General features: G+C 40.9%; 1 protein-coding gene across 1 annotated transcript in view; it reads right to left on the reverse strand.

Annotated features, from left to right (window-relative positions):
• Positions 1-15,789, reverse strand: part of LOC126355755 (origin recognition complex subunit 2) — a 95,160-nt gene that overhangs the window by 46,546 nt on the left and 32,825 nt on the right. Inside the window, exon 4 of the mRNA XM_050006147.1 lies at positions 2,068-2,333. Within this exon, the coding sequence (XP_049862104.1) occupies positions 2,068-2,333 (266 nt within the window). The remainder of the gene's footprint in view (positions 1-2,067; positions 2,334-15,789) is intronic.

The raw sequence follows: 15,789 nt of genomic DNA on the forward strand, positions 1-15,789 counted from the left end.
ACGTATAAAGAGAATTAACAGCTTTAAGTTCCCCTTGCTTCCAGCCATTCACAGTAGCTACATAGCAAGGCTATGTTGGCTAACGTTACAAGGCAAGATCAAGCACCCAGAGTGCTGCTCCCTGCAACTACTGACGAGACTTTGCCCCTCTTCAGGAACAACAGGTTAGTTTGGCCTCTTTACAGATAGCCCTCTGTTGTTATTGCACCTTTAGTGGAACTATTTGTATTGTGGAGGCACGAAAGCCATACCATCTCGGCAAGATGCATGGTTCCTGAAGAAGAAACCTAGTGTTCCAAAATATACACACTTTTCAAGCCATGAAGAAAATACATTACAAGGTGCTTAAAATTATAGTCTCATTATTATTTTATATAACTTTATATATTTATTTTATTTTTACACACTTATACAATGAAACCTGAGCCTGATGTGTCAAATACTTTATTTGCAATTTGTTTCAGTCATACGTTACATTACTTTTGGCAAACCAAGAATATCTGCACAGACTGGTTTTCATTATAATGCACAAATGCTTAAATGTTGATACTGGACCTGATGGTGATATCGTTTGATTAAAATTTGTTACAAATAAATTATTTGACATTAGAATTTTGAATGACTTTGAATAAATTTTCTTTTCGTTTTAAGCATTATACACTCCTGGAAATTGAAATAAGAACACCGTGAATTCATTGTCCCAGGAAAGGGAAACTTTATTGACACATTCCTGGGGTCAGATACATCACATGATCACACTGACAGAACCACAGGTACATAGACACAGGCAACAGAGCATGCACAATGTCGGCACTAGTACAGTGTATATCCACCCCAGGAGCAACAGTGTCCCTAATTTGCTGGGAAGTGGCGGTGTGTGTGTATATATATATATATATATATATATATATATATATATATATATATATATATATATATATATATTAAAAATAAAGATTCCAAGACTTACCAAGCGGGAAAGCGCCGGCAGACAGGCACATGAACAAAACACACAAACACACACACAGAATGTTTGTGTGTTTGTGTGTTTTGTTCATGTGCCTGTCTGCCGGCGCTTTCCCGCTTGGTAAGTCTTGGAATCTTTATTTTTAATATATTTTTCCCATGTGGAAGTTTCTTTCTGTTTTATATATATATATATATATATATATATATATATATATATATATATATATATATATTTGGAAAGATATTAATACACCTAGGAGTTGTCAGTTGCCAGTTCGGATATGCAGTGCGGTTAGCTCTGAGAGTCAGTAGTTGAGTCTGTGAAGTCTGTCAGTTCTGTTTGTAAATAAACGTCTGTAATGAAGAATTACTTGTTGCCGTCAATATGAAATCAAGACCTTTTGCACGAAGCAGACACCTCCTAATGCAACGTTTTAATTTGGTGTTGAGGAGCTGAAATGTTATAGCGGCATGCTACCAGTGTTAAAGACTGCGATGGAGCTCTGTATGCCACGGCAAACTGGCTGACACTGACGGCGGCGGTGCACAAATGCTGCACAGCTAGCACCATTCGACGGCCAACACCGCGGTTCCTGGTGTGTCCGCAGTGCCGTGCGTGTGATCATTGCTTGTACAGCCCTCTCGCAGTGTCCGGAGCAAGTATGGTGGGTCTGACACACCGGTGTCAATGTGTTCTTTTTTCAATTTCCAGGAGTGTATATTACTATGCCACATTCTCACCTATTATTACTGATGAAAATACAATTAAAAAGTCTTCCTTTTGTTAAGATTTTGGCATATGTATTCCTGCATGGCTGACAGCAAATTAAAGACACAGTAATGTATCAGTTCAGAAGAAAATTTCCAAAGCACAATACAAGTAGCCCAGATTGTGACAGCAGCTGTTTCTTATGAGTACAGTATGCAAGGCCTACACTAACACATTTTTAGAAAGGCTTTATTTAATTTTTTTATATAATCATAAAAGTTCCCATAAATTCTAAAGGCAAATTTACCTGCATGCAATTTTTGAAGAACCACTTATTAACATGGCTCACTTAAGAGATTGAGAATTTCATGTAGCAAATAAATACTTACATAATCAGATTCTTTAACATTACAAGCTGACAGTAAGCCTGAATTTTGTGGCAGTATTCTCTTCTCCTTTCTTGCTGCACTACGACTAGCAGGTTCACTCTCATGTGACCTCTGATCATCATCAGAATCAGTATCTCCAGCAGATGTATTATTTTCTTCCTCATTCTCTGCAATATCTTCTTCATTATCATCACTGGGGCAGTACTCACTTTCACTTGAAGAAATATCAGTATCACTACCATCATCCTTGGTCATTTGTACAATCTCTACAACATAAATAGGGAGAATGGTGTGAAAGACCATTAACAAACAGAAGAATTTCACTGCTACATGCTACATAATTTATAAGTGTATTGATCTTTTTTTCTTTGCTCACAAAACAGCAGGGTGACAAAACTATCAATAGATTATGAACTATCATTTGGAAAAAGTGAAACACCAAGACTGAGATGCATGACCACAACGAAATTTACTCCATCAGTTAGGGATAGGATGCTATACCAATTATTAGCATTACAGACCTGTACACGCACTATGACTGTGGAAATACAGTACAGAGTAGTGCCAAAATGTCCTGCAATCAGAGCCACTAGATGACATGGCATAGAATCAAAGAGCACCTGAAAGGCAACTCTGCCACACGGTATGTAGGCATGTCCACAAAGCATCAAATGTGGCTGCAGAAGGACCTGAACGAACAAGATGCTGCCCAACCATACACCAGACATGTCCGATGGGCAACATGTCAGGCAAATGGGCAGGCGAGGGAAGCATTGGTACCTGTCATTCTTCGAAGAAGGCTTGTACATTCCTCAGCTCATGCGAGCGGGCATTGTCCTGCTGAAATTGGCATGTGGAATGGCCTGCAGGAGGGGCAGTGACTCCGGCTGTAAAACGTCCCTAATGTAGCAGCTGCTGTTCAGATTGTCCTCAAGACATAGGAGGCAAGATCACGCATTGAAGGCAATGGTGCTCCAAACCAACATACTCGACATTTGTCTGCTATGTCACTCAGCAATACAGTCTGTCCAATTGCATTCATCACAGGGGCATCGGACGTGTATGTGGCCATCACTGCAGGACAAGTCTGAGTGGGATTCATTTAAAAACCTTCACTCATGAAGAGCACAATCTCAGAGATCGCATGTCTGTACAGTTCACAGGCCCACTTGTAGTGGCGACCTGGTGAGTCGGATCCCTGGCACACACTGGTAAGCCGCCAAGGAAACAGTATTACTTAAGCAATCACAAATAAGTGCCTGGCCAATTCTGTAACCTGTTTTACTGTTGTCAAGCAAATTTGTTCAGTGCTACGCACAACCTGTATCTTACTTGTTGCCCTATAACATACTATGTCGAATAAATCGTGCTTGGTTTTGCTATAGCAAAATTGGCGACGAGTGAGGGTTGTTTTCTCTGTGTGTTAGTGTCAGTGCTAAGTCACCAGACACACATCTTGATGGAACAAATACTCCAGTGCATCATAGCCCAGCAGGAACAACAGCAGGCTCTCACCACTGCTGCCAGTCAGGCAGCCTCTGTGTGTTCGCAGCAGGTTACTCTCCCATCTGTGCCACCATTGTCCTTTCCTGCATACAATAAATCGGCTGAAGATTGGGACTCCTATGAGATACGGTTATGCCACATTTCCAGGTTTTTCAAATGGGTGATGCAAACCTGTGTAGGACTTTCTTTCTTTCCTGGCTTCGCCACACATTTATCATTTGCTGTGGCAACTTGTGCCTTCACAAGACCTGTCCAGCTTATCATTTGATGAAATGTGCAAGCTTCTCCCAACCTACTACTGTAACAGAATGCATGTCATTGCAATGGGTGTAGAATTTTACCAAACCAATACTACAAAGCCTGTGCTGCAGAATTACGCAGGCTGAGCCATCGCTGTAAATTCGTCACTAGTACCTATCACAAATCCCATGCTGATCACATGGTACATGGTGATATTGTTCGTCTGACCCTGGATAGGGAAGTCTACGAAAAAGCACTTCAATGTGAGAATCTGATGCTTACAGATGTGCTGAATATAGCACAGTCCTTTGAAGTGTCATGGGCTGCAGGTGATCAGATTGCTTCGTGGGGGGAGGTATCTGAAGTTACTCAATCAACCCCAGTTCAGCATGCTACAAGTGTTCAGGATGACGGGAAAGCCACTGCAGCAGTACAACCTTCAACTAAGCATAGCATGAGGCAGCGTCAGTTACAGCCACACCAGCAACAGGCCACATCATAACACCAGCCACATGCCGCCCTTCCGTTTTGCCTGTACTGCTTCATCCAACATGAGCGTGCTGCGTGCCCTAAGCATTTGGCTGTTTGGAACAAGTGTTGATAGAAAGGCCACATTGCATCGGCGTGTAACTCCACTTCAAATGTGGCGGACACAGTAGTACCAATGGACATAAACTGCACCTCTACAATGGCAGTCTCCCTGAACAAATTGTTTATTGGCTTGAGTGGGTTAAATAAACCAATAAACCACTAAAAATGCAAGTGGACACAGGAGCTGCAGTGACTTCAGTAAATGCATGACTGTACGTGGACCTGGACTCTCCTCCCATCACACAGATTTCACAGAACTTTATTAGCTACCATTAACAGCAGATTCCGATCCTAGCTCAGTTCTCCCCCCTGTCTCTCACAAATCTTTTTTTTATCTCCTCCCCTTCCTTGTTGTGGATCATTCCCATTCTGCAGACTTGTTCGGGTCAGATGCATTTAACTGTTCCAGTCTCTTTACTGACAATGAGGTAAAGTTAGTGTTAGATCAAGTTCCATACCCACAACTGGGTTTCCCTCTGCTCTGAGTTTTCTTCTCTGTTTTCCCCTGGGTTCAGTTGTGCTACCTGTGTTCAGGTTCACATTACCATGAAGAAGCCTGCCAACCCTTGTTCTTTTGGGGCACAGGAGGTGCCTGTTGCATTGTGCGACACTGTCAAGGCCGAATTAGAATGTTTGATGACGCTCACTGTCATTCAGCCTATTTCCTCCAGTGAATGGGCTACACCACTGATCATCATTTGGAAGCCAATGGGAAAGTTTTGCCTCTGCAGCGACTTCAGTGTCATGATTAATGCACAGCCCATAATAGATACAAGCTCTTTGCTCCCACTCTGATGAGTTCCTCACAAAATTATCAGGTGGCCACTATTTTTCCAAGATTAATTTGTTGGAAGCATATCTCCAGCTCCCCTTGGATGAGATCACTAGGTGCCTTCTCATTGTCAATACACCTTTCGGCCAATACCAATCTTAATGCTTGCCTTTTGGTATCACTAGTATGCCCACAATTTTTCAGCATCTTTTAGAAAAATGGCTGCACCAATTACGTCAGCAATATCATTGTTTTGGGTTCTTCCACTGAATACCACCTTAGCAACCTCTGATTGCTGTTTCCTGTTTTGCAGTCTGCAGGCCTGACATAATTGTGCCTTTGCTGTGGCTGCCTTCCATTAAGAAAGTGCAGGCATTTCTAGGTAAAGTTGCGTACTACCATAAGTTTTTGCTGGATGCATCCAATGTTGCTCAGCCCCTGCACGCGTTTTAGCATAAAGCTGTGCCTTTTTTCTTGTCCCCAGCTTGTGACCAAGCATTTGTTTTGCTTCAGTCTAAGCTTCAATCTGTGCAGGTCTGACCACTTTTCAGCATCTTGTACTGGCTACAGGTGCCTCTCAGCATGATCTTGGCGCGATGTTGGCGCACAAATAAGCAGACTGTTCTGAACAACTCATTGCTAATGCTTCTAACTCCTGCTCAGCAACAGAATTCTCAGATTGAAAAGGAAGCTTCCAGCAACTGCCCTCAAGAAATTACACAACTTCTTGTATGGTTTTAAGTTCCATTTGATCATGGATCACAATCTGTTGGTTGCTCTTTTTAACCCTTTGGCTTCCATGCCGGACAAGGTAGCACATTGTTTATAGTGGAGGGCTCTCTTCCTCTCCTGTTTTCACTATCAGAACCATTAATGGCTGATGGCGCAACACATCAGCACCAATGCCTTATCTCACCTTACAATCAAGCTGGACTTGGCATTCAATCAAGACAAGCTGCTTTGTTTCTATTCAGACACTGAGAACCAGAACACAGTCAATGGTTTTCCCACCACTAGTGCCACAATAGCATCGCCCATTGGGGGACCTCTCACACCAAAGCTTTGTCTATTGGCTGGGCATAGATGGCGACATTACATGGCTTCTTGCCACTTGCACTCACTATGTACAGCTACAGGCAGCTCTGCGGGCATCTTTTTTCCCCCTGGCCAACATCGCAGCACCTGTGGAAGTATCTATACTTTGATTTTGCTGGACTCTTCTTAAATCAGTATTAGTTCATTGTAGTGGATGCCTGTTCCAAGTTCCCTTGGGAAGCGCATTGTCTGTCCACATCCAAATCGGCCACTATTTTGGTCCTTTCTAAGATTTTTTCAATTCACGAACTTCCATATACCGTGGTTACCAAAAATAAACCCTGTTTGTTTCTTGAAAATTTACATCTTTTTGTTGGGCTAATGATGTCTACCATCTCACAGCTCCAGTTCACCCTCAAACTAATAGGGAGACCGACTTTATGATTCAGACATTTAAAACTCAGATATGGAAGTATGTATCTGGCAGATCCCGTGAAGCTGTTTCTGAGCATTTTTTGAACTTGTACCGTTTCACTCTGGTGGAACAGGAGCTCAGCAGATCTGCTACAAGGATGCCAACCACAGCCCTTGCTTCACCTGCTGCATCCAACACCACATCCTCTGGCACTGCCGGCTCCACGATGGGTGCACATGTCTGGGCTCATGGTTTTGGCACCGGCCAAACTGGGTTCCTGCTATCATCGAGCATCACTGGGGCCAATGCCTATGCATCATCCACTCTCCAGACAGGCGAACATCTAGTCACTTTGACCACTGCCTTCCATGTCCCCATTACCACCAATGCCGCTCCTGTGTCACAGACGGTTAAGTTCGCACCGCAGCGGCGGGTCACTGCCTGGAAGATCACCATCTGGGGTTCCTGCCTCCGCCCCCACTTCTCAAATGCCATCATCAGTGCACCCCTCGCTGCACCTGACACTGCAGCCACCACTGCCTCTGTGGCTGGGTCCTCTGGCACCAGCCACTGACCTCAATGGGATGTCGCTATGGAACACAGTCCCAGATCCTGATCCAAGCCCTCTCATGGGACATCACCTTGGTCAGCCCCATGGCACGCTCTTATTAGCCATCAACGAAACAGTATTAGTTAAGCGATCACAAACAAGTTCTCGGCCTTTTCTGTACTGTACTATATTACTGTTGTTCAGTCAATGTGTTCAGTGCTATGCATAACCTGTATCTTACATATAGCTCCTATAAAGTACTGTGTTTCCTAAAACATGTTTGTTCTTGCTACAGCTACTATATTTTGCCACTCAACATGCCAGAGTAGCAGTCAGTGTTGGCATTCATGTACTAATTGCAGTTTGCCGCGTTGGTGGGTTATAGTCGATGGGAACCTATGCAATAGCATGCGTGCCACCAGTCCACCCCACAGAAGACAAAACTGAACTATCAACGCGGACATGACCACACCTACTGAGTGCTCAGACGTTGCACAAACACTATGAACAATGCTGTCCCGTCTCTCATGAGCAAGCAGATAATGTGGCAATCATCTCATGCTACAGTTGCACTTGTTATCCAGTATCCTGTCAGCAACGTGTGAGCTCCTCTCCTCTCCACTGGTTCCACATATGCCTGATTGTTGAAGCATCGTGCCTTGTACGAGCTGCAATGTCATGAAACAAAAGAGTCACCTCCCAGAGACCAATCATTCTGCCCCGTTCAAACACACTTACATGTCGATATTCTACCCCGTGATGTCGGCTAGGCATAGTAGCACTTGTTAACATGTTTCCACTTTGTACGACAGCTCCACGCTGACTGAGCATTGGGTAACACTGATATGTCCTGTCACACAAAAGAGGATGCTGTTGGGCCTCCATGCACTTTGCCATTTAAATTACTTATTGTTCCACATGTCCTCTTATCGTGGCACGTTCCAGACCATAGCTCCTGAGTGATTCACTTTTTACAAACGGTAGTGTACATCGCAACAGAACAGTTTGTTTATTTCCAAATCTATTGTCTCTCTTGGGAAAAGGCCAATCATCTTATCTTCATTAATGACATTCCACCATCTCTGTTTACTTTATCAACATGGTTTTGGCGAATAGTTCTCAGTGACAAAGATTTCTCTCAAGGTATACCCATAATGGCAAAGCTCCGTTCACTCATTCTGTCTATAATGCAATAAATACCACCTCTCTGCCAGATACCATGGTTGGTGACAGGACTAAGCATCTCAAACAGAGCACCTGCATTTACATGACATCTTAGTAGTCACCATTATTACCTAGTTCTTAAAATGACATAGTGCAACTGCATGAATAACAATCTTTTATATTTCAACTATAAAACGCACTGCCATGACTTGTCATAAGACATCCCAGATAGAACCCAGATGTCTTTAATTCTAGCTTATTGATCATGTTACTGTCAAAACTTTATTGTTGTTTTCCTTATACTGATGAGAGAATTATATAAATTCTTGAAGTTCAAATTCAAGTGGACTTTGAAAGAGAAAAAGAGAGAGTGAGAGAGAGAGTGAGAGTGAGTGAGAGAGAGAGAGAGAGAGAGAGAGAGAGAGAGGGAGGGAGGGAGGGAGGGAGAGAGAGGAGTTGTTCCACCAGTCATCAAGATCAACTAATGGTCACAGAATGTAGACCAAATATGGTTCCACATATTAATATGCCACTGATTGAACATTTTACCTCATTCCACTGTTAATCTGTGTAACACAAGTCAAAAAAAGGATAGTGAATGGGTGCAGTTAAACAGAATAGATTTTACTTAAGGGAGGAAAGGAGAGGGGGTTTGGAAAGGGAACGTAGAGGGTTGAGGGGGCAGTGACAGGTCACTCAGACCTGAAGTTAGGGGGATCCCATCTGTTATGAGGTTCCTGTAACAGGCAGAACACCCCTTAACTTAGTGACAATAATACCTCTCTCCTCCCGCAAAAAGAAATATATGTGTTCCAAAAGCTATAAGTACTGTCCTTTATATAAAGTTCATATTTAGCGTTTCTACCAGCAATGCTGAGAAATGTATCTTCTCAAATTAAGTTCTGTTCATTCTTTCTTTTTTATTTTAATGAACTTCTGAAATGAATTTTTATTTTACACAGGTTAATCTTAACAGCAGTTTGAAGTTACAGTGTTACCTAGTCATTCTCTATCAGCCTTAGAATCTATCTCCCACAAATCTTGCAAGAGGCTCAAAGAATGGATTAATATATTTTAATACTGAGGTAAATGTTTCAGGTAGGCTGACATCAACCAATTGGACAGTCAGTATGGTGTGGTGCAGTGAACCCAGTTGCAATAAACATATGTGTTTATACTCCATAAGCCACTTTACAGTTATGACAGAGGATACCTTGTATCAGTATTACCATATTTACTTGAATCTAAGCCGTACTTTTTTTCCAGTTTTTGTAATCCAAAAAACCGCCTGCGGCTTAGAATCGAGTGCAAAGAAAGCGGAAGTTCTAAAAAATGTAGGTACCGCCACTGCCGCCCAATACATGTAGCGCTACACAGGCATGCTATGCACGCACAAAGGTAAATACTGGCGCACAAAACCTATGCGCCAGAAAATAAATTAAAAGAAAAGGTAGAAGAATGTAAACATTATGCCATGTATTCTTTCATGTTTGCTGCTATCCCATTTAAATCCTGTGTGTGTGTGTGTGTGTGTGTGTGTGTGTGTGTGTGTGTGTGTGTGTGTGTGTTGTCCTAGGCATAAGTTAATTTAAGTTAGGTTAAGCAGTGTGCAAGTTTAGGGACCGATGACCTCAGCAGTTTCGTCCCTTAGAAATTCACACACATTTCCAAATGCTGGAGTAGTATTCTGGAATTAGTTGGATTAGCATATAATGTATGCCGCTTCCTTTACTGATACAAGGAACTTTCATAAAACCTTTCCAACAAATCTAAGTTTCCCATTCACCTTCACTACTGTTGATACGATTCACTCATCACATTCCATATTAGTTTCCAATAGCTCCCCTACATATTTAACATAGGTTATGGGCTTCATTAATTTACCACTAATCTCAAATATTACTGGATTCTCTCCCTGTTACAGGCATTATCTTACACTTATCTACTTTTAAAGCAAACTTCCCTCCATTGTACCAAGTGGAAATTCATTTCAAGCCATTATGCATTTCCTTGCAATTATTAATGATATTTCCTGAAGATAACAACTCATTAGCTAGAAGTCTGTTCAAACTAGCTTATAAATCACTTACTTATACTGAGGATACTGGCAGTTCTGTTGAACTTTCTTGGAATACAGGTGATGTTACTTTTGTGTGTGTTCAACATTCACCATCCATCCAAACACTTTGGTTTCTCTTGTTGTTGATGGTGTTGTTGCTGTCATGGTAGTCTTCATTCCAAAGACTGGTTTGATGCAGCTCTCCATGTCAGTTCATCCTGTGCAAGTCTCTTCATATCCACATAACTACTGCTACTTCCAGCCATTTGAATCTGCTTACTATATTCAAGCCTTGGTGTCTCTATGTTTTTACCATCTGAACTTCCCTCCAGTGGCAAACTGATGATGCCTCGATGCCTCAGGTTGTGTACTATCAACCGATCCCTTCTTTCCGTCTAGCTGTGCCATAAATTTATTTTTCCTCCAATCTAATCTACTGTCTCCTTATTAGTTATTCAATGTATCCATCAAATCTTCAGTACAGTATTCTTTTACACCACCAAGTTTCAAAAGCTTCTATTCTCTTCTTGTCTGAAATGTTCAGCAACCACATTTCACTTCTGTACAATGCTACAATCCACACTAACACCCTCAGAAAAGTCTTCCTGGCATATAAATTTTAATTAAATATTTAAAAAAATTTCTTTTTCGAAAATGCTATTGTTGCTGTTGCCAGTCTATATTTCACACCTTCTCTACTTCTGCTATCATCAGTTATTGTGCTGCCCAAATATCAAAATTCATCTGTTACTTTCTTATTTCATTTTCTAATCTACAAAGGGCATTCAAAAAGTTTTGCACAGTCATCTCTAATTTTTATTATTTTTTGCAGGAGGAAAATGAAATTTTTTGTGAACATATTTGGAACATTTAGCTATAAGTTGGTATATAAAAGTATTTCCTTTTATTTACAGGTGAGCCATAATGGACCGTGAAGTAGATGTCAGATTGCAACAACTGTCTGTTATGGAGTTCCTCTTAAAGACCGGCGATAACTCTGCCACATTGGTTCACAGTAATTTGCTCCCTGTTCATGGGGAGGACACAGTGGATCGCAGCAGTATCCAGCAGTGGTTGCAGAGGTTTAAAGTAGGTGATTTCTCTCTACTGGACAGTACACGATGCTGTAGACCATCGACGGCAGTGAGTGATGTGAATAAGGAAACCATTGATCAAATCATCCAAAATGACAGATGTATGACGACACAACAGCTTGCTGAAATGACTCGTTAGTCATTGGGTAGTGAAGTATCACTGATACAGTCACTAGGGTACAGAAAAATCTGCACATTGGATGCCTAGATTATTGACAAGAGAAATGAAAACGATGAAGAAGAATGCGTGTGAGGGTCTCATGGCACCTTTACTGAAGAGTGGAAACAGCATTTTGACGGCATCATTACTCAGGATGAAAAATGGTTGTTTTCGTCTGAACCTCAGAGCAAAATCCAATCCAAGGAGTGGCATCATCTGGGTTCCCCTCGGAAGAAGAAACCAAGACTTTCATGAACAGCAAGCCAAAAGGTGATGGCCTCCTTCTTCTGGGATCAGTGTGGTGTCATTTTCATTGACATTCTGGAATCTGGCCCCACAATTAAGTGGGAGCGTTACTGTTTGTCATTGGACAAGCTGCGACACGACATCAAGACCCACACACCACAGCTTCTCAGGGTCAGCTCATCAGACTACACTATGACAATGCCAAACCCCATACAGCACTTATGACACAGGAGAACCTAATTACAGTCCCAACTTGGCTCCGTCCAAATTTTACCTCTTTGGTTGTCTGAAGGTCCACCTGCATGGTACAACATTTGATAGTGAGAAAGACCTTATTTCCTGTGTCAAGCGGTGGTGTAAAAGTCATTCCTCAGAATTTTACCAAAGTGCATTTACATCATGGAAAGAATGTTGGGCCAGATGCATCACAGCTGATGGAGGCTACGTTGAGTAGGCTCAATGTATAGTTAAATGTTCCAAGTATGTTCAAAAAAAATCATTCTCCTGCTGCAAAAAATAAAAAATTAGAGACAACTGCGCAAAACTTTTTGAACACCCTTTGTAATTCCCTCAGCATCACCTGTTTTAATTCAATTGTATTCCAATACTCTTGTTTTACTTGTATTACAGTTCAGCTTATAATTGACAAGTCTCACAAAATTTGGGCTGCTCTAAATAGAATATGAACAAACTGTAGCAGATGTGCTGACTCCTTGTACAGATGGGACAAAAAAAAAGCTTCTCCCTAGACTGACTGTAGCACTCCTAGGCAAACTGTAAAACATACAGTTGAAGAGTGCCCACTGACAACCTTCATGGGTGACTACTCCAAATTATTGTACGCTGCTGAAAAGGTGGTAGAATACATCATTGACATGGACATTCGGCTGTAGTTAAGTTCTCATGTATTTTGTGGTTGTACATATTTTATGTAAGTCTATATCTTTTTTTCTCTTTATATATGACTTAAATGTCTTATATGCATTTTTTATATCTGTACTGTAGACTACTCATAAGTAATTAATTCATGTGATGGAAGCCATACACTAAATAAATAAATCTTATGACCTCTTTCTGAGACACTCTTTATCCTGTTTAACCGCTCTCCTAAATCCATTGCCATCTGTTGGAATTACAGTTATCACTGACAAACCTCAATGTTTTTATTTCTTCTCCCTGGACATCGATTTCCTTTCCAAATTTCTCATTGGTTTCCTCTAATGCTTGCACTATGTACTGATTGAACAGCATTGAGAATAAGCTACAGCCCTATCTGTCACCCTTCTCCACTACTGGTTCCCTTTCACATCCAGCCACTACAACTGCAGTATGGTTCCTGTTGAAGTTGTACGTACCTTACCGTGCCTTTATCCTAACTACTTTCAGAATTTCAAAGAGAGTGATTCAATAAACCAGGTCAAAATGTTTCTCTAAATCTGGTTTCAGTTCACACAAATGGTTCCTTCCATTGTAATAGATATAAGCAACAGGAAATGTCATATTTTTGAAAACAGCTTTATCTGATTCATCTTCCGAAAAAGCCACTATGACCTTTACAGATACAGCTGTTGTAGTTGCAGCAAATGGCCACATAAACAGCTAGGTGACAGCATACTTACCAATAAAGCACTGCAACAGCATGGTGCACTCCAGAGAAAGATCACGATGAAAGCTCAGAAAGAAAACAGTACAAACTGACTAATCACAGAACCAGTTTCAATATTCAGGCCAATTGGAGACAACACATTGGTTAGTAAACAAAAAACAGAAAAGTGAAAGTTTCACATAATTGTTTTGGTAAAGCATACTGCTTCCAAAATGAATAGTCTGATGTGTCTGAAACAAAGTTCACAATCAACAAGTATTGACATGTATTATGACTATGCAGTGAGACATGGACTATCAATGTGAATATCATTCAAAACCTTAGGGATGCTCAGCAAGTAATGGATCATGGGAAATACTTGAGTGGAAAACGTATTTATGACTATACTGAAAATGAAAGAGAGGCAGTGAACACACAGCCAACGAAAAGGGTGGATGGTTCACTTTTATCACATTCTAAGGCACTGTGCTATTTGTTGCTCTGTAGACGACAAACTTTCAGCCAAACACACTTACAAATCATGTACACACAGCCTGCATACTAAACTGAAGAGCCAAACAAACTGGTACACCTGCCTAATATTGTGTAGAACCCCCTTGCAAGCACACTGAAGTGCCGCAACATGACGTGGCGTGGGATTGACTGATGTCTGAAGCAGTGCTGAGGGGAACTGACACCACGAATCCTGCAGGGCTGTCCATAAATCTAATATTCATGTCTGGGAAGTTTGGTGGCCAGGCAGACTTGCGAAGTACTTTTGAACATGAGCAGCTAGTTCAGCAGCCCACATGCAATGGAAATACCTTGGACCTTGTAGCTACGAGCAGGACAGACATTACAGACAGTGTCAGTACAGAAATGGGGATCAGCGGCATGATATCATAGCAACTATGGTTATGAAAGTTAATAAATCAATGAAGAACACTAGGAGAGTGTTTCTCAAGGTGTGTATGCAGACAAGGAAAAAAAATTCCTGGATCTTTCCCCAGTTAAAAACACACTTACTCCCACATGAAAATACACCTTTCCCATGTTAAGTGACAGTATACTTTTCCTCGTACCTGTAAAACTTATCAATCCTTTGAATGGTGATGGCTTTATACACCAGTGTAGAACTTCCCAGCACTTTATAAAACAAAACAAGAGAAAGAGAGAGAGAGAGAGAGAGAGAGAGAGAGAGAGAGAGAGAGAGAACGAGAACATGTTTTGGAAAGATATTTGATGTGCACCAACATGGACACAGCATATTTTCGTATTACGAAAGTATAAATTCGAATTCCACCACACACCGCATGTTACTTTCTGAAGCATTGAATATCAAGACTGTGATGTGCTTTTGTAAGCCAGTCATAGCTCATGTCACATTATCTTGCCGGCCGATGACAGTGGATATTCAGAGCATAGGACATGTGATGTAGTCAGCCAATAGCAACATCTCTGTTAAGTAGCATTAACACACAAATAGTAAAAGTTAATGGTTTAACTTAATACACATAGTGTTGCTACAATAAAAAAAAGCTTTCACATATAATACTGCTCTCCAAGATCAATAAGCTGCAAGAGAAGCTAAGCATTCATATATAATGTTTTTTTCTCTTTTGCACTTGTTACACTTTAAGATAAATCACACAAATTTGCCAGTAAAATTTTTAACAACATTATAAAATTCTTCTAAATGGTCATCCTCAAAGAGTTGATTTTTAAATAGCATCAGAATTTTGAGAACCATACTAAAATGCATAATTCAGTTTGATGTGCACATTCGTATCTCCATATTCAGATGTAAATTTCCTTGGATTACCAGTACTATATCATCTCATGTTAGGTTCTTTATTACGGCATAATGCCACACATGCTAGAAGATGAAAACGTGCACTTTAAATGTAGTGAACAGTTGAAACTAGCCAACAGTAAGGAATTAAACACTTTGTATTAAACAAATTGACTGCCTCAGCGGAAAAGATTAATAAAAGGCAAATTTCTTTAGCAAACCAACAAAAATAACTTCATTTTTCTACAAGGTGATTAATGCTTGACTGTCAGAAAGGTGGAAATAAAATAAAATCTGAACCTAATAATATATTTTAGCCTTTCGAAATTATGTCAGTGTATTTTAATTCACCTCATAGCTCCCAGAAATCCACTTTGTTTTCATTTGACGTGAGAGCAATAAATGAAGAGGAAACAGCAAAATCACTAAATGTAAACATTGGTCACGTGGGACTACCCACGTCCTCACTACAACTCACACTGCTCTGTGCATTAGCCCCAGATCTACGATATT

Source organism: Schistocerca gregaria, chromosome 3 (genome assembly GCF_023897955.1).
Source record: "Schistocerca gregaria isolate iqSchGreg1 chromosome 3, iqSchGreg1.2, whole genome shotgun sequence".
NCBI classification, from domain to species: domain Eukaryota; kingdom Metazoa; phylum Arthropoda; class Insecta; order Orthoptera; family Acrididae; genus Schistocerca; species Schistocerca gregaria.